The sequence below is a fragment of the Cololabis saira genome, chromosome 4, assembly GCF_033807715.1.
Source record: "Cololabis saira isolate AMF1-May2022 chromosome 4, fColSai1.1, whole genome shotgun sequence".
Lineage (NCBI taxonomy): Eukaryota > Metazoa > Chordata > Actinopteri > Beloniformes > Belonidae > Cololabis > Cololabis saira.
Window position 1 is genome coordinate 28,159,479 of NC_084590.1, and position 19,799 is coordinate 28,179,277.

General features: G+C 44.0%; 1 protein-coding gene across 4 annotated transcripts in view; it reads left to right on the forward strand.

Moving 5' to 3' along the window:
* The first annotated feature begins 507 nt into the window (after positions 1 to 507).
* kmt2a (lysine (K)-specific methyltransferase 2A) overlaps positions 508 to 19,799 on the forward strand; it is a 41,344-nt gene continuing 22,052 nt past the window's right edge. For 2 of the 4 annotated variants that reach the window (XM_061719333.1, XM_061719336.1), the window contains exons 1-14: positions 508 to 906; positions 8,873 to 8,945; positions 9,090 to 12,430; positions 12,964 to 13,141; positions 14,446 to 14,674; positions 14,761 to 15,437; positions 15,708 to 15,781; positions 15,932 to 16,168; positions 16,288 to 16,434; positions 17,979 to 18,077; positions 18,377 to 18,497; positions 18,650 to 18,766; positions 18,916 to 19,100; positions 19,311 to 19,487. In XM_061719333.1, coding sequence (XP_061575317.1) covers positions 517 to 906; positions 8,873 to 8,945; positions 9,090 to 12,430; positions 12,964 to 13,141; positions 14,446 to 14,674; positions 14,761 to 15,437; positions 15,708 to 15,781; positions 15,932 to 16,168; positions 16,288 to 16,434; positions 17,979 to 18,077; positions 18,377 to 18,497; positions 18,650 to 18,766; positions 18,916 to 19,100; positions 19,311 to 19,487 — 6,045 coding nt within the window. In that variant the 5' untranslated portion in view covers positions 508 to 516. The remainder of the gene's footprint in view (positions 907 to 8,872; positions 8,946 to 9,089; positions 12,431 to 12,963; positions 13,142 to 14,445; positions 14,675 to 14,760; positions 15,438 to 15,707; positions 15,782 to 15,931; positions 16,169 to 16,287; positions 16,435 to 17,978; positions 18,078 to 18,376; positions 18,498 to 18,649; positions 18,767 to 18,915; positions 19,101 to 19,310; positions 19,488 to 19,799) is intronic. The other 2 variants (XM_061719334.1, XM_061719335.1) reach the window with 2 other exon arrangements.

A 19,799-nucleotide genomic window follows, 5' to 3' on the forward strand; every position in this document is an offset into this window, starting at 1 on the left:
GCAGATCCAGCATTTTCCCAAAACGGGCAAAAAAAAAAGTTAAAAAGTGTCTAAAAAAGTAAATGCATATTAAAATTGTTTGATCGTTCGCATTCACACACACACACATAGTCTTACAAAGCCACACTGCACATCCACGCTACAGCTACACGCACAAATTTACCCATCCTACTTGTGTCCCCCCCACCTCTGAAACTAAAGTTTCGCCCTTGCGTTTAGAGCATTTGGGGGCTCCAAAGACTGAATGTGGTGATAGATTTATAGTTACAAAGGTGGAGTTGAATTGGTATTTTTTTATCGTCATTTGTATCGTTATCGGGATAAATGCCAGGAATTATCGTGATACATTTGTTAGTCCATACCGCCCATCCCTACTGGTGATTCAAATGTGTGGCTGGTTTCGCGGGCGCAGCCCCTGAATGTGTGTTGTCCCCCCCCAGCGCAGACTCCATAATAAGGCCGCGGAGCTGAATGCTGTGTCGGGGTTTGCAGCGTCCCGCCCCGCAACATGCATGGATGCATGTGCGGCCAGTGAGAGGCAGCGCTGTGGCGGAGCTTGTTTATGTGGAGTGCTGGGTCGGGGTTCCGCCCACCGAGCTATCTCTGATTGCAGGGCAGACAGGCAGCAGGCAGAGAGAGTGTAAAATGGCGCACAGCTGTCGGTGGCGGTTCCCCGCTCGGCCCGGAGGGAGCAGCAGCTCCGGCAGCGGCAGGAGAGCGGGCCGGGTCCGGGTCACCGCCTCTCTGCGGAGCGTCTGCTCGGGCGCCCAGCAGCCCGGGAGCAGCGCGGTAGCGGAGCTCAGACCCGGCTTCGACGCTGCACTACAGGTCTCCTCGGTGATCGGGAGCAACCTGCAGAAATTTCGGGATGTTTTGGGGGAACCGAGCGACTCGAGCAGCGCGGAGGTGAGTAAGAAGCGGGGGAGAAGAGCAGAGCAGAGCCGCCTGGAGGGCACCCATCCTCCGCTGGCCGCAAACTTGTCACCGCCAGGATGCTCTGTTAACTTTCACTGGCTCGTGTGGCCTTTTCCCACGTCAACTTCAGCCCCGAAACGGGCACGGACACTGGTTTATATTCGCCCTTTTTGTGGCGAGTCTCAGTGGAAGTAAAGTTTTCTGGTCGGAGTGAAAACATGCTCATCTCAACCCTGAATTATTATCGACGCACGTAGCCTACGGCGTAGGGTACGCGGCGACACGCACCGTACGGTGCGTGTCGCCGCGTACCCTACGCCGTAGGCTACGTGCGTCGGTGTGGATGGACTGGTGCTAACCTCACACTGCTAGCGCAATAATCCCACTGTTACTCACTTCCCTGCAGCATGTTGTACACATAACACATTTTAAATATAGCAGCACTGTTGCTGATTAATGCACACACAGTAATAGTCAGTAATGACTGATTTACAGCGGGTTTATTAGTGCTGTGATGTGTATGTGAATTCACCCAAATTCATTGACACTGTAAAAGTTCACGTCCTCGTATCGGCTTGATTGTTAAAGCTCTACTCCAAACTGTATTTATTTTTTATTTTTTTTCAGTTTTTTAGTTTAAATCGTGTCTGTTTCTGCTTGAACGTGGAAGTTGAACTATGGTAATATTTGAAAACAGCCCAACTTGAGCAGCTGGACTCTCTTGTTGTGGTTTGCAACATGAGCTCAGCACGGGGGTTTCACCACTATCCACTCAATCCCAGCCGGATCTTCTTAATCAGACCACATTTGTCGGCAAAAGTGTGAAAGTTAGTCCCAGCTAAGCAGCTGTGGGGCTGTGATGTGTCATGACATGCTGCTAAGCAGCAGCGCTAGCTGCAGCTAGCTGTCTGCATCCACACCACTATACCACTGATCCCCGCGTCCTCCGCGCAGCTGGCTTTAAAGTTGGCTTTTATTCCGTGCAGGAGGGTTTGCTGTGTTTATGACTGAAAGCATTTGATTGAAAGCATCCCGGCTGAAGTTATCAGGGCAACTAAGGCTGTTTGGGGTGAAGCTAAAGACAGCTACCATGCTACGCAGTACGCATACCACGCTAGTGGCGGCCAGTGCTGATGCATAGGAAAATGGGAGGTGGACATGTTTGCTCCTTCTCCTCTCTCACTACGGAACTAATACTAATACTACTAACACCGGGGTTAGAGCGCCTGAAACCGCACTGAAAATGCCCCCTCGGTGTTGCAGGAGCGCTATTTTGGTTGGTTTTGGTGCGTGATTTCGCCACGTTTTTTTATCAGAGGAGCGAGGTTTGCGAGTGGAGGCTGTTAAATCGACGCAGAGCCTACGCCGTAGGGTACGGCGTAGGCTCTGCGTCGGTGTAACGCGGAAGCATGAATCAGGCTCCACAGTGCGCATGCAGGGCTGGCTACAATAACAAGGAGCTGCTGCTGACGGCCCGTGTGATGTGGGGGTGTGTTCCTCTTAGCGAACTACCATCTTCCTCCCATGATGAGCAGCATGCGCTCATTGCAGTGGGAGGACACAGTGCTGGGGATGTTTACCACCAGCTTTCCTGGTCAAACGCAACATTTATTTATCTAAAAGCACAACAGCATGCACATTACATGGTAGTAAAACGTGGTTCGTTTATTTCTGAATAGATTGTTTTCCTTTTTGTGTGTGTGTGTGTGTGTGTGTGTGTGTGTGTGTGTGTGTGTGTGTGTGTGTGTGTGTGTGTGTGTGTGTGTGTGTGTGTCTCCATGTATGGAAGATTTTGAGATTGTGATGCATTTAATCATAATCTGTGTGCTAGATTTTGTAGGATAATAGAACACGGTTTATGTTATAGGCAAGGCAAGTTTATTTATATAGCACAATTCAACACAAGGTAATTCAAAGTGCTTTACATCGATATTAAAATCGGCAAGACATAATTAGACAGTAAATAACAAATGAAATGAAATAAAATTATGAGAAAAGAAGGTAAAATAATAAAAAGAACAAGTTGCTGATTTAAGAGTACGCTTAAATAACAAATACATGAAATAAAATGATAAGAAAAGAGGTAAAATAATAAAAAGCACAAGTTGTTAAAAATAAGGGCAGTAGAGTACAGCAGGTAAGTATTTAATTTATTACGCTTGAGTAAACAGTAATGTTTTTAGGCCTGATTTAAAGGAGCTGACAGTTGGAGCAGACCTCAGGTCTACAGGAAGTTTGTTCCACCGGTGAGGAGCAGAATAACTGAATGCTGCCTCATAGTTTATAGTTAAACTATATTTCATTTATAACGCATTTGTGAGCATACGTCTGCTTAAGAGCCCTGTTTCTTAAAAGTTATTATGATCAAGAGATCAGGAGTCTATTAGATATGTGGACATTAAGTCTTAAAGGAGCTTGAAATGTATGTATTGTAACACAATTTCATTTTTTTTAGAGTGAATGTCTAATGATATTCTGAGGAAACAGATTTTACTATTTTTTAGTTCAATACATTTAAAGCTTTTTTCAGTTTTACTGAAAAGCACAAGAGGAATGATATAATATGAAATATTTGAGACAGGCTGGACCATAAGTAGACATTTTTGCTGGAACTGTAAGAACATTAGGCATCGTTATTTGTTTAATAATTTATGCTTCACCTCATGGTTCTATATTGCTGATGAGCCTCTGTTTTATTGGAAAAATCCTTGAGGGCAAGTAGCTGTTTTTGTAAACAGAAACACCTCCTCCCTCTGCTAGTGTATAACATAACTTTGGATGTGTAGACACAGACTAGACTATTAAATCCCCATGGATCCTGAAGCCTTTGAGAGTTAAAGATACAGCATGGTGATTTTATCAAGAAGGAGTGTGTAGTGCTTGTCTGACCAGACCGAGGCAGAGTTGTTCAAGCTCACTCCGATCTACTGAGCTCACAGGACAGCCCTGAACAGAGTGCCAGCCGGACACACGGCCACCCCTCCCACCTCTATCCGGGCAGAAAAACCCAAATCCACTCCAGACTCACACAACCCTGTCTGAGGGGCAGAGCAACTTTTCTTCTGACAGCTGCCACTTTGAAATGGATTACTAAGCCTATTGGGCTGCCTCAAAAGGGTTATCGTTGGCTCTTGCTGTCCAAGTGAACGCATTCATTAGCTTTTGTATGAGTGAAAGGGATTTGCGTTCTTTATTCTGGAAACTATTATCATTTGCTTTAGTGTAGAATGCAGACCATGTTGACTTTTTTTTTTAAACGTTTATCTGTATCACACCTTTAGGGTCAACCTCCTTTTCACTACTCCTTAAATCAAACTTTGCATCATTCTCTAATTTTGTTCCTGCTTTATTGTACCTTGCCCTTCTGCTGTATCCATTCCACTCGTATGTTATTACCAGTCAGGTACTGTCCATACAAAAAATGCAACTGAATAGATGTATCAACCTAAATGTCCCTAAATGCCTCACTGATTTGAGAGAAATGGTGCTTTTGAGCGGAAGGAGCTTCAGTGCAGCAGGTGTTTGGCCTATTTAAATGGAAGACCCCCACACCCGCTTACCCATCCCCAAGACAGCTTGTGGATTGGAGCAGGAAGCTTTGTGTCTGCTTTTATTCTAGCTCTCACAAAGTGCGGGCGGCTGAAAGAGCGCAGGCAGGGATATCAAAGGGTGCGGGACGACCCCCTCCTCCCAACGGGACAACACTGGGTGAAGAATTAGTCACAGACCCTCCCATCCATGGCTTTATTCTGCTACAGCAGGCGGGCATGGAGCTTTCACCTCTGCTTTCGGAGTTGCCTGACTGGGAGAAAGGCGGCAATTGTGTCATCTTTCTCACCCTTTGTGCATGTTGTGGTAGAAGCAGGGGCGTCCCTCGGACTTTATGTCCGACGTTGCAATGAGGAGACGGCGTGTTTTCTTTGTCTTTTTTTTTTCTTCCTTTGATTAAAACTTCAATTCATGCGGCCCCTCAGATGAGGAAGAGTGGATGCATGCCTGTGGGTGTCTGCCAGCCTGTGCAAGTGTTACTCTGTGTGTAGTTGGAGACACCATGCATACGGGTCAATCAGTCTGTTTGTCTTTGTTCACTCGCTGTCTTCATCCGCTTATGTGTAAGTTGTAGGAAGAGGAGGTATCTGTCCCATCCAGGGGAGTGTTTGTTTTTGTCTGTGTGCTTAGGAGCAGATGTTAACAGTTGTACTTAATGTTTGGATACTTGAAGAAAACAAATTTCCACCTTTTGTTAGGGGTTGACAGGGGTCATCACTGTTTGATTCAATTATGTGACCTTTTTTTATTGGATGTGTAATCAGAGGAGCATTTAAAAAAAGCAATGCTGAAGACTTATATCACACAAAAAAAAATGTTTTCCAGGCTAGTAGCAAGGAAAAGTTTTTGTGGAGGTGTTTATGAAAATTAAACTGACTGATCACCAGACTCAAAATCATTTACTTGTTGTGACGCTGTAAAATATGAGCCTATGTGGTGTGGATTTGAATTTGAGAACATTTAAATATTTAAGGCTATTATTAGTATTTTACAGACATTGTAAAAAGGAGGGAGGTGTAATATGTTAGGCTAGGTCGAAATCTTCTTTGGGTGAGACATTTTTCACGCACAGTAACAGGTGTGTTGGAAATGAGCTACCAGCTTAAACTGCTTTTCACAAAATGCAACTTTTTAATGTCTCATGTTTCAGACTTAAAAAGAAAAAAATAGTGTAATTTCAGGCAAAACGTACAAACTGTGCTTTATTTTAGGACATCCTCCAGAATTATGTGGAAAAAGTGAATATTTGTTACAACAATGAGTCATGCGCATGAATGCAAAAACCATATTGCTTTATCTGAAGTAGTCTGCAGCCAACTGTCTGTAGTCAGACTGTTTCATATTACAACAGTGTGATACCATTTGCGTTGCAAAGATGTTAATTCAGTCTCACTTTTTACTGTTACTGATTTCCACACTAAAAGAATAGATCATGCAACTAAACAAGTAATAAACTGTCATGGTTCCATAAGTGGTGGTTTGTAATTTAGACACAAGCCTTATGGGGTGGGTGGTTTAGTAGCTGCAAAGTGTAGTAATTAAGTATTGTAGCATTCTTAAAAAAGAATGAAAGATGTTTCTATGCCGTTTACCTTAGTTGTGAGTGCAATTATTTAGTAGTGATTCACACTCATTCAAGTTTAACTACTAATTGAAACAAAAATTTGACACATTCTTTTACAAGTTTGTTTGAAAGCTGGTTTAAACTATTAAATAGAATGCAATAAATGGCAGTAGATCACACATTGCGCCAGTGTTGAGGTTTATTACAAAGGTGTGAGCAGTTATAGACCAAAACTGGGGCTGACTGAACACATCTGATGTGCATCCAATTGTAGTCAGTTATATTTCTCCTAAAGCCTGTCTTGAAATACAGTAAAAGTCACATAGGTTTTCTGCCAAAGTGCTATCAGAATGATACATAGATTATACCTCAAACTAAATTCCCATCCATTTCAGAAGCATTAGGTACCGTCCCTCGCAACTTCTGAAAACAAGTATCACTTCCACTATGAATCAGACTGCTTTTCCCTCTGTAGCTTTGACAGTTTTTGTGAAGTGAGATATGCAGCGATCAGTTAGATGAGAAAGCAGATCAACAGGAAACCATACTGCACAGGATTTCCAGATGCAATTGACATAAAAAAAAAAAACAAACATGAAAAGATGAAGAATGCCCTTCAGTGGAGGAGGTGATCCCTTGCAGGTTGTGAAGCGAAGCAGCACACAAACCTTTCCTTACTAGTTTACTACAGTGTTTGTTTACTTCTTGAAGTTACCTCCCCATGTCTGGCCTGCTATTGAGCTCATGGTGCGCATTATGGTTCACACACTGCTGCTCAGTGCTTGGCTGCCAGTGGGCGGGAAGCAAGCGAGCAGAGCAATGAGTGACTGACTGGATATGTGTTTGGGAGCATGGCAGAGAGCAGGAATCAGGGGGAGGAGAGGGGAACCTTGTTGTGTGTGGGAGGCGTGTTTAGTGTGGGATTTGGCGAGCTTCTGCACGAGCATGTTGCAAAACCCAAACCCATTTCATCCGGTGCTCCCAGGAGACAACTGCACTCCCTCTGTTGATGGTGCATGTGGTCAGGATGCTGTTTCCTTGTCTCTTTTATTCTCTCCTCCATCCTCCCACAGCCCTCCTCCTTTCCTCACACTGGTTTGCTTCCTTGCCTTCCCTGTGCTCCCCTCCCCCACATCCTCATGTCTATATTTTGCTTGTTTACATCTTGATGTGTGAACACAATGCTGAATTTTATATATATATATATATATATATATATATATATATATATATATAGACACGTCAATAAGTGTAAGCTATTTCTTATAACAGAATCAGAAGGTATAGGAGCATCTGTGCGGTCAGCTTGAAGTGCATGCCTCTATCATAGCATGTTGTGATGTCATTGTATGCTCCTCATACTATCACAGCGAGTCAGCGCCGTCAGTTGGTACTCCGCCCCCCTCGTCTTTGCAGCACCACCAACCAACAACCAGGGAAGAGAGGATACTGGTACAGTGTGAGGAGAGGGGAAGAGGACAGAAAAGCATAAATAGAAGAAGATGCTCAAATGCACTCTGCAGAATGTCAGATGCTCGCATTAATATGGCTGCCAGGATAAACAGCAGTATTTACTGTCCCATATAGCTGTTTGTTTATACATAGAACAGATAAAAGACAATTTTGTAGTTCGCGTTACAATTTTTTATATCTTTAATCACATTGCGCGCTTTGCATTTTTGCATCCTCATGGTAACTTGTAGCTAGTGCAAAATCTGTTAGCATGTAGTCTTGAGCACACACTTTGATTGCAGCTGCTCTCTGAACTAGGCCAACAAGACCTCAACTGCATCCCCACAAGCCTCTATAAATAAACATGATCAAATGACATACTCACCTCCACTCTTGAACAGATTGATTGTAAGAAGTAGTGGCACACAAAGGATCCTGAAGATGTTGATTATCCTCTTGAGATTTCACTATTACACCGTTCAGGCCTCTTAAGACATATGAGGAAGGACTGATGGACAATCTACATTTAAAATTTACAGTGGCGTATAAAATTTCTTGCACCCAGAGGATGGAAAAATACATCTAATTCAAGAATTTGAAGTATCATATACGTTACAAAACATTATAAAAACACGGTTAGAATCTATGCCACTGATATATTGAAGGGATGTGAAGTTCAGCAGGAAAACATTCCAGCATGTGAATATACCTGAATGAAATTAGTTTTAAAATTCTGCGTTTTGCACCTTTCATTGTGAGTAGAATATATGAAGTAGAGACAATCCTGGACTGATGGAAGTTAAACACAGGCATAGTACCTTAGTAGGTAACACCAAGTCTGAGAATTACCATTTAAGGGATTCTGAAATGGCACATGCGGTAAAGTCTTTGCATTCCAGTAACACAATAGCATTTTCTCTGCTGTTGATGTCAAGCCGCACTTTAGAGTTGTGTCTTTCATGCTGCAGTCAGAAGTGACTAACTATGTTAACGGTTGACTGTTCCTTCAGGGAGCAGGATGACTGTACGATGTAATACTCAACCAGTAAGATTTCAATGTTTGTAAAACAGAATGCCCGTTGTGGTTTTTGAGCCCTCTCCAACTGAAGGCACGTCGTTCCAAAAAGCCAAAGAAACACGAGTGCACCAGAATAAACAAGAGTGAAAGTGAGACTGAGCACATCATTACAACCTTTACGCTATGATCTTCAGTTGACTGTGACTTCAAAAATGACTCAAGTCTATCTAACAGTTATACATAAGGATCTATGCTCTATGACCTATTAATCATTATTAATTAATAATGTTTTTCTTTGTATTTTAGCGATTCAGATATTCTATGGTCACAAATAATGTATCAGAAAGTATCATTGATGTTTTCTTATTTTGTAGGAAGAAGCATTTGGAGGATTTGGAATTATCCCTGAGCAGACAGGAACACAGAGCCCCTCAACCACTTCTTCAGGTATAATTACATAAAAATAACACCCCATAGCATTATCAAAGACCTGAGAGTTGTCTGGATATAACCTTCTTTTTGCAGGTTACCTTCCTTTGGTTACTCTATGCTTACTAAATTCCTTCTCTTGTGTTGCTGTTTTTTGGCAAGCAGGTCCATCCGTACAGGAGAAAAAGCCCAGAGGTCGTCCTCCAAGGGCTCTGGCTATCCAGAAAACTGCTACAAGTATACCTTCCTCATCATCCCATACCTCCCATAACCAGACAAAGCTTGAGGGTCCAGAAAGGCCGGCAGAGAAAGTCAAAAGGCTTCCTGGGAGGCCACCTGGCACTGGGGAGAAGAGAAGAGGCCGACCACCGTCTTCAATTAGCAAGAAAGCTTGGAGTACAGGCAGCCATGCTCCAGGAGAAGATGGTAGGCCAGCTAGGTTTGAGTTGGGTGTGGACACCGAGGAGGACAAGGACAAAAAGGGCACCAAAAGGCTCGGGGTGATCTCTGCTCAGCCTCATGACAATGAGGCAAAACTTTCGCTGGGTGGACGGGGTGAATCCAAAGTTAACAAACTGAAGAGACTGAAAGAGACTAAAATCACACCTCTCAAGTCCCGCCTCAAGTCTTTGCCTGGTGTACCTCGACGCAGACGCGGTCGACCGCCCTCAGCTGAGCGACTAAAAGCTGAAGCAGCAGCTGCTGCTGCACAGCTGTCTGCCTCCATAGAAGGTGGCGAAGGGAAACATAAAGCATTTAGGGTCAGAGGTGGAGACAGAAGCACAGAACTGCACACAACTCAGCAGTCCATGCTGAGGAATGTGGGTGGTGCTGTGGACCAGGACTTTTCAAATCCTCCTGCCTCCCCGTCTCCCTCAAAACCCGGCAGGCCGGTAGGCCTCAGAAAAAGCCCTCGGCATAGAAAGCCGGTCAGAATTGTCCCTCCTTCTAAACGGACTGATGCAACCATCGCAAAACAGCTGCTGCAGCGGGCTAAGAAAGGGGCTCAGAAACGACTAGAGAAAGAAGCTGTAGCCATCGGAGGTACTGATGTTGGGATCAGAAACACCCAGCTAAAGAACATCAGGCAATTCATTATGCCTGTTGTTAGCACTGTTTCCCATCGTGTAATCAAAACTCCTAAGCGCTTTATTGAAGATGAGAGCAGTTTTGGGACCCCGCCATCCCATCCAAAGATTGCACGGCTAGAAACACCTACGTCGTCCGTTTCCACGTCTGCCCAACCAACATCCACCACCTCCTCATCCCCTACTCCTGCAGTTGTCTCCGTTACACCCACTGTTACCAGCAGTGGTACAACCGCTCCTATGGACTCCCTCCCTCCTCCATCATCTCCTGCCCCCATCCCCACTGCCCCATCAGCGGCTGCCAGTCTGATCAACACCAACAGCAACAATGCAGCCAATGGTAGAGTTAGCAGTGGCGCTCCTTCTTGCGGCTCAAGTGCGATGTCGCCTCACTCCTCGCAACTCTCCTCAGCAGAGTCTTCCAGGTCCAGCAGCCCAAGCTTGGATGACTCCTCGTGCGACTCCCAGGCTTCTGAGGTCACACAGGCTTTGTCAGAACCAGAAGATCATTCTCTGTCCTCTCAAGGGGAGAGGGAGGCCAGCCTATTACACAGCTCACGGCCTCCATCTCCTTCTTCTGAACCAGAGCCAGATCATGTCTTGGCAGCGAGGAGTCGAAGGGGCCGAAGATCACAGGGGCTAGGTCGGGGGAGTCAAAAACACAGAGGGAGAGAGACCATCACCACTGGGGGTAAAAAACCACTCATCAGCCCACCGACAGGAGTGCTTATGTCATCCTCTAGTCTTGTCAACTCCCAACAAGCTTCATCAACAGCTTCATCTCCCTCTTCTCCTCCCCCTCCTCCCCTCATGACCCTTCCACAGCCTACCCAGTCAAGTTCCTCCAATACATCTGCTATCAGTGAACACCACCCTCAGCCATCCTGGATGCCTCACCCCATGCCACCATTTATGCCTGGGACATCTGTGCTGTCCAGCCTGTCGGACAAACGAAATCGCTCAATTCTAAGAGAGCCCACCTTCCGCTGGACATCCTTGTCAAACCCCAAACAGCCGTACTTTTCTTCTGCTAAATATGCCAAGGAGGGCCTGATCCGAAAGCCTATATTTGACAATTTCCGTCCTCCCCCTCTCACCCTTGAAGATGTAGGGCTGTTGCCGCAAGGTGTTACAGGAACGGGGGCACCTGCTTCAGTTGCTTTTCCAGCTCCAGGCACTGGAGCAGGAACAGGGACTCGTCTGTTTGCCCCCCTCCACCACCAAACCCATCACCAACATCCCTCGACATCCCGGTTTGACGCACCCCATCCAAAGCGCAGCCCTTTGCTACGTGCTCCTCGTTTTACACCTAGTGAGGCCCATTCTCGAATATTTGAGTCCGTTACCCTCCAGTCCTCTTCTGGGAGCAGCCCTGGTTCTCTCTCCCCACATCAGAGGTCTTCTAGTTCTAGCAGAAGCTTGCGGCGGAGGAGACGACTGGTCCCTGGAGCACCACGAGGCCATCCACGGTCTCCATCACACTCTATGACAAGACGCAGCAGCCAAATGGATGGCCGGATTTCTGTGGGCAAAGGCCCATCTGAGATGTCTGTGCTGACAGGCTCTGTTTCCAGTAGTAACCCCAGTTCTTTGCCAGGGGTTTCTGTAAGTCCACTAGCCACTAGTGCCTTAACGTCTGGTCCATTCAGCCCCTTCAATGTCCCTAGGGGTCTGGGCTCACAAGGAACACCTGAAAGCAGAAGAGGTGCAACTGGAAACCCATCTCCTATGTCAACTACATCATCTGCTTCTTCCCCAGTTTTCCCCCTCTTTCCTTCCAGTGCTCAGGACACAGGGCGAGGAGCTGGGAAAGGAAGTAAAGAAAAAAGCCTGGCGGTTCCCCAAGAAACAGTTCCAAAGGAAAAAGAAAGGGATTCCGAGAAAAATCGTGAGAAAGAGAAGGAAAATAAGCGAGACGGTAGAAAGGATTTGGAGAAAAGAAATAAGGTGTCTACACCTGATGGCTCCCCCAGTGCACCTTGCAGCTTGTTTACTGTGGATGGGAGGGACTCAGAAGGTACTATTTTACCTCTTGCACCAAAAAAGACTCCAGGGAGAAAAAAATCGACTTCGGTAGACACAGTTCCTGACACTGCTTCCTCAGATGGACGTGGACTTCATCACATATCTATCTCTAAAGGACGTCTACCGAAGAAAAGCAAACCCTTGGAGAAAGGAGCAGAGATAGAAGACGGGGAAAAGGAGAAAGAGAAGCGGAATACGCCTAACCAGCAGACAGCAAACCTTCCAGGGCAACCAGTCAAACATCAGCCCCCCATCTCTTTGATGGTAAAACAAACAGAACAGCCTTCTCTGACTGACAGGCGGCTAGTTGGACTACTTAAGAAGGCCAAAGACCAGCTCATTGCGATAAAGAAGAATAAGCTGAAGCCTGGAGATCAGACTAAGGTCCAGGTAAGTTCTCACTGACTTTGGAGAACTTGAGTGTTGAGAAAAGCTTTTATGGTACTCTCATTCTCTTCATGTCGATATAAGTGAGTCCCTTTGACATGATTTTATTTGAATGCTTGCTATAAATGGAAACTGTTTGTACTCAGATTGAAATTTGATAAGAGGAAAGCCCCACAGAGAGTGTTACTTTAGGGAATTTCTCTTTGCTTCATGCCTTGTGTAGAAAGCAGAACTGACTTTGCTTTGAAACCAGTGTCCCTTCAACAGAATATTCTTTTACATACAGCTACTGTAAATCTAAAGATCAGATGTTTATAGACAGGCATATTCTCTACTTCTCCTTAACCCTCTTCTCTCACATCATCATCACTGGCTTCCATCATTTCTGCATATGTGTTGAAAAAAACCAAGCCATTCATAAATACATAAGGAACCAAGAAAATGTCATATTTCCACATTGTACATTTGAGGTAATTTTGTTTGCATGTTTGTTGCCATTATAAAAGTATTGATTATTTGATGGTGTTTGCTTGCAGAGTCAGGAGAGCGACTCATCAGAGACCTCAGTTCGTGGTCCACGCATCAAGCACGTTTGCCGTCGTGCTGCTGTGGCTCTGGGTCGTAATCGGGCAGTGTTTCCTGATGACATGCCCACACTTAGTGCCTTGCCTTGGGAAGAGAGAGAGAAGATCCTATCTTCCATGGGGAATGATGGTAAGGCAACTTCAGCTTGCCTCTTATTCACTTTCTTATGGACTGATGAACTTTATTAAAATAGACTCTGGGAATAATAATATAATGTATCTCCCTGAGGGACAATAGACATATTTAGCAATCACTAACAGCCTTGAATGCATTTTAAGTCAGATGTTATAATTCATCAGGTCAATTAGCCACACGTTCCCTTTCATTTTAGTCTAAGGTTTTTAATAATGGAAAAACAACTGAAAGAAATCTACGATTTAATACATCTGGAAGAATTAAGTGCACATTACCTGTGTATTTATCAGGATGCTTTGCAAAGGACTTCATGATCTGAGGGCTTTTAGTCTTTTAGCACTACTTGACAAAAATGTTTGGAACAGTGGTGCCTTTTAAATATTGACTTTTAACCACTTAGCGGCGTAAGGTATTATGAAAAAACCTTGATGGAAATCCTAAAAAAAAGTGGTACAGCATGCGATGATAACAGACTAATGATGGGGTTGAGAAATCTGGTCATCAATGGGAGAACAAGTACACAGGGAAGTGGTGAAGGAATGATGGCTGCTCTGTTCCTGTTATTTTGACTGCTTTTATGTCAAGTTGTCTAATGGAAATCTGAGGTTTTAGACCCTGACAGTCATGAGTTTGCAGTTTAATAAGGATTCATATTTTCATGTTTCATTGTTCACTCTTAACCAAGATCCTGTACTTATGTTTCTTTATGCATTATATATTTAATTTGAAATGAAATGTAAGAATTAACGATGACATTTTTTCTCAGTATTATAACACTACTTTCTCATATAGCTGCAAAATACCAGAAAAATCTTCTTATTGGTTCATTTAGATGTGAGTTATCCATTGTGTCTTGACATTATCTTCAAAGCAAAAACTTTGTAAAGTCATGTTTTTTCCTCTGACAACACTAAAATTAGTCCAGTGGTAAGCATGCCTGGCCTGCTATACTCATTCATTTCAGGGAAATTCTCTGGTGAAACGTGTCTGCTACACCGGCCATTCACATTTCTACTGGTACAGAATGTACCAAACCTATGATAGTGGGTTGGGGGTGAACTTTATGTGGTGACTCATACAGGAACTTCCAGGAGCCACTATTCAAAACTAATAAGATGGGGACTGCCACATGTTTCATTTTTCTGATTGATTGTTTCCCTTCTGTAAATTTAAGCTGAATCCAGAGGAACTAGACTAATTCTTTGTATTGCAGAGCAAAATAATTAGTAATGCTGTCCAGGCTAATGCAATACTATTACGTGTCAGTATGACATCTACCTATGATGCATTTTAAACAGACAAGTCCTCAGTAGCTGGCTCGGAGGAGGCAGAGCCCCAGTCTCCTCCTTTAAAACCACGGGAGACGCGGCAAAAGGCTGTTCAAGAAGCTCCTCCCAAGAAGGGGCGTCGCTCACGCCGCTGTGGCCAGTGTTCGGGCTGCCAGGTTCCAGAGGATTGTGGCGTCTGTACAAACTGTCTCGACAAGCCCAAGTTTGGAGGACGAAACATTAAAAAGCAATGTTGCAAGTGAGTCTTTGTTTCATGTCAACAAATTCCAAATGTTGCCTAATTTTTAAGAGCCAAAGTCTGAACTTTTTCTGTCTTACTCAAAGGATGAGGAAGTGTCAAAACTTGCAGTGGATGCCCTCTAAGATCTTTCTTCAAAAACAAGGCAAAGGCAAGAAGGACAAGAAAAAAATCAAGCTGTCTGAAAAAAAGGAGGGTCTCAATCCAGTGAAAGGACCTAGCTCAGAGTCTGGCCCCAAACCTACTCCTGCTCCACCAAAGGAGGAACCTGCCCGTAAAAAGAGTGAAACTCCACCGTTAAAGCTGGGAGATGAGAAGTCAAGACAGCAGCAGGGGTCAAAGCAGTCGTCTCCAGCCCTCACCTTATCCCCTGCCACCGTCGAGCCTGTTGACGCCGCCAGTACGGTCACTTTCCAGGATCAGTCTCCAGCTCTGACTCCAGACTCCAAACAGCTCCCAGTCACAAGCACTTCCAGTGTTAAAAAAGGCCATAAACCACAGCAGCCGGCCATAACCTCTGCCTCCACGTCTTCTTCTTCCACTTCATCATCTTCCTCGTCTTCATCATCTTCCTCCTCGTCCTCTTCAGCCCAGAATTCCCCTTCCCAGACGACTCTTTGCCCTCTGCCAACGCAACAGCAGCAATGGCCACTTTCCAGTCAGACCTCCTCCAAAAAAGAAGCTTCACCCAAGACTTCTCTGAACGAACCCAAGAAGAAACCCCAGCAGCACTCAACACAGCAGCACAGCTCAGTCACAACAGGTAAGAGACTTCCTCTTAATCCCATGTTAATATTTCATCAGGAGTGCTTAGATAAAGTATCCTTCACCAAAATGAACTCTGTATGCTCTTCCTTTACCTATGCTCCTCCATGTTTGATGGAATTCGGCTTACTGTTGTACTGTAATTTTAACAAACAGTCAAACAGCAATCCTCACATACTCATCTTGGCTTTCACATAAGAGGAGTAGCACATATTTCTGAGTTCACCGCATTCTTATTGGGATGTTATGTGCTTTCACTTTGTTCTAGGCGATTCAAAACTATTAAAAAAGCCAGCTTCTCGCTCCGTTCCTCCATCTCCTAAACAGAGACCAAAAGACAAGGTAAGAAGTCAGTGTGAGAGATTCATCAATTACTTGTGTCGACATTCTCTTGTTTTTGTTTGTTTGCCTTTTGCTGCATATGTAGACATCATTGATTTGTGATCTTTAGCCTCTTCTTTTTCTCCCCTCTTTTCTGTTCAACACAAAAAGCCACTGACCACTAAACCTCTGAGCAGCAGTTCTTTAAACTTGATGGGCACTCCCTCGACTAGGAGCCAGATTAAGACCTGGACGCCCTGCGACGGAGTGCATCGTATCAGAGTGGATTTCCAGAGGGACCAAGATGTGGAGAAGGTTTGGGAGGCTGGCGGCCTCAGCCTGCTCACCTCTGTGCCTGTGACACCAAGGGTGCTCTGTTTCCTGTGTGCAAGCAGTGGAAATGTTGAGGTGAATTCCTTTCACGTGTGTTAAAAGATTCTGCTTTTGAATTCCTTTTGACAGTCCAACAGTTAAGACTTACATTAACACTCTTTTTCTCCTCACATTTTCTCTCTCTTTCTCTGTAGTTTGTCTTTTGCCAGGTCTGCTGTGAACCGTTCCATCTCTTTTGCCTGGGGGAGTCAGAGCGCCCTCTCCAGGAGCACTTTGAGAACTGGTGCTGTCGAAGATGTCGATTCTGCCAGGCCTGCGGGCGCCAGCACCAGAAAGCTAAAGTAAGTCATTCTTTTCAGTTTTAAGGTTCACAAAAGAAACTCCCAACAGACTTGATCTAATGGAGAAGCAGAGACTCTCCAGATAGAAACAAGTTTTGTCAGCTTTGCCAGCAGACATAATTTAATCAGCTTACTGGATTTCTGCCATGCTGTTATTCTTTAATTCATGCCCTGTGCAAAATGTGCATGGTGTGAACCTTCTATGGTTGTCATTTAAGAATTATGTATGGACATGTGTGGTTTAAGCAACACAATAAAGCAGCAATGAACCTGTTGGACAAAGCAAAATACCTAATTGAAGAAAATTGCTACTTCTTGTAAAGACGAATCTGCTGAAAGTACTGAAAACGGTTTCATACTGACTTTTATCTTTGACCGTGAAGCTGCTTAAACATCAGCAGGTGTCTGTCACACTGATTCCACAGCAGAGCTTAATTTTAAAGCCTGAAATCTCAGCTCCTGGTGAGGCTACTGAGATGTAAGACTGTAAAATAAATATTCTGCACGCCATGATCATAAATCCTCTATCCATTTCACTTTTCATATCAAGCACAGTAAACCTACTTGACAAATACTTTCTCAGTGGATCATGACAGTAACATTTTATTTATTATAGATTAAGGAAAGAATGACCCATGTTTTGTAACAAGATAATGACACGGCAGCTCTTAAATAGATGTTGCCATGTGTAAGAGAAACTTAATATTGCAATTATAAATGTCCACGAGCCCCAACCATACAGACTTATACAGATACGTTGATGATTTTGATGCACATCCATCCATGAATCCCACTATTAAAGTGTGTTAAGTTAGAAACAAAGCAGATGGTTTGGTATGTCATGTCTGGATGATGCCGTAATGTAAATGATAACATGGTTATGGTTCAACATGTCGATGACACACGAGTATACAACAAATTTGAAAGAAAAAAAAAGAGAAAGCAGAAGACAAAATTAAGAAACTGCAACTGCTCATGCCAAAGACAAAATTTCTCTGCAAATTAGTGACACCATAGTGTATAATGTATAAATGCTCTCTGAAAGCGGTGTCCAAGGAAGCAAATTGTAAGTGATTACGCTGAGACCACTTTAAAATAATTTAATGAGATCAAAGATGTGATGTAATGAGTTTGCTGAAGTAGTAGTGGGTGAGTGACCTGGACATATTTTGATATGTGCGGCTCCATATGAGGCAACAGCCTGTGAGCAAGACGTGCAGCTCTTGTGGCAGGAGCCGCCAGCCAGCTTCAACCCAGAATGAAGGAGAGAGTAGAGGTTCGGAGGTGTCCTGTTTAGTACAGACGAGTCTCAGTGGTGTCTGGTGTGGTTTTAATGGTGTTCAAAGGTCTGCCTGAACACTTACTGGCAGATAAATGTGACTTGTCTCTGAGAGCACTGACCATCCTTTAAAAAGGAGTGACAGTGGCTGGTTGGAATGAATTCTAGTAATACTGTGTAATATTCGTTTCAGATTTTCTTTTAAACACAGCAGTGTTTTTGGACAATATTTTTTTAATCCCACATTTGGTCTCTCTCACCGTAGCAGCAGCTGCTAGAGTGTGACAAGTGCCGCAACAGCTATCACCCAGAGTGCCTGGGTCCCAACTACCCTACCAGACCCACCAAGAAGAAAAGAGTCTGGGTATGGATCCACATCATTCCGCTTTTACACATCCTCTCCAGCCTCTAACTGCTGCCCCCCTGACCAAACTTTAGTGTTATGATCACACCTTTTTCGTTTTTCTCACCCCTGTCATTGTTCACGCCTTTTCCATCTTCTCGAGAATGTGCTACTAACATCCATGGCACTTCTCACAGGCACTTTCTGTGAAAACATTTCACTCTTCTTTAAGTGCAACTTTCACACTATCTAGTCTTTTAAACCAGTGTTTTTAAGTTTCTGCCCTGTAGTTCTTCCGTTAATGTGTTCTCTCTCATCAGATTTGCACCAAGTGTGTGCGATGCAAGAGCTGTGGAGCCACTAAACCTGGGAAATCCTGGGATGCCAAATGGTCACATGATTTCTCCATGTGTCACGACTGTGCCAAACACTTTGCAAAAGGTGAGCAAATAGCAAAGTGATGATAGTTATCAACCTCTGTATTATTTATCAGATTAAAGTTGAAGACTTTGTGACAGCAAAGAGAGAAAAGTTAAAAAGTAACCAGTATTCGTCTCACAATTTGTTATACTTGTTATCATTTTCTCTCACAGGGAACTTATGCCCACTCTGCGACAAATGCTATGATGATGATGATGACTATGACAGCAAGATGATGGAATGCGGCCGCTGCAACCACCGGGTTCATGCCAAGTGTGAGAATCTTACAGGTTAGTGAAGTGTCATATAGAGGCAATGTTTTAGCCCAAAGCATGTCGACTTAATCTGCCATGTCTGAGCAGATCAAAATGAGACACTAAACAGACAATAAATCTAATGAGGGAAAGAATAGTGACCAGACTTGTCTGCTATTCTTCAGATGAAATGTACGAACTGCTATCGAAGCATCCAGACGGTGTTGCCTTCACATGCACCAAATGTACTGAACGCCATCCTGCCGAGTGGAGGACAGCACTTGAGAGGGAGTTTCATGGCTGCATTCGCAACGTTCTTAATGCACTGCTAAACTCACGCACATCCACACACCTGTTACGCTACAGACAGGTAAGTTGCTACCACATCAGTCTGTAATTGTTTGCCACATTTGAGATACAGGCAGTTATTTTTTCTTTTTAATTTTGTTTTTTTGGGTGTGGTGTACCTCCAATACAATGTAAACATTGATGCAATTGCAGACAGATTTAGGAACAAAAACCTGTTATCTCAGTTCGATAAACGTATTAGTGAGAGTTGCACTCTCTGGCTGTGTTGCAGGCGGTGAAACCTCCGGATCTGAACCCGGAGACAGAGGAGAGTCTTCCATCCCGTCGTTCTCCTGAAGGCCCAGATCCTCCAGTGCTCACTGAAGTTACCCCCACAACTCCCAGTGACTCCCCTCCAGACCTGGACTCTGTCGAGAAAAAGATGGAGCAAGGGCGTTACAAGTCATTGGTAAGTATGTTCTCTCTGCACTTGTGAAAAACAGGTCCTGACTCAGTTTCTGGACAGGAAAAAAAGACTCAAGAGTCTTTTTTCATTCATATTTAGCTTAATAAAATGACAAACATACTGTATGTATTCCTTGCATAATAATGAAATATATATGTTAACAACATGTTCCACAATTATAGCAACTCTTTATTAAAGGAGTAAAATTGTGCATTTTTTTTCAAGTTTGATGCATGTTTTCTGGGGCTGGTTGTAGATAAAGATGGGCAGCTTAATAAGTCAGCTGTGAGCTGGTACTGGGATGTTCTAGTCCTC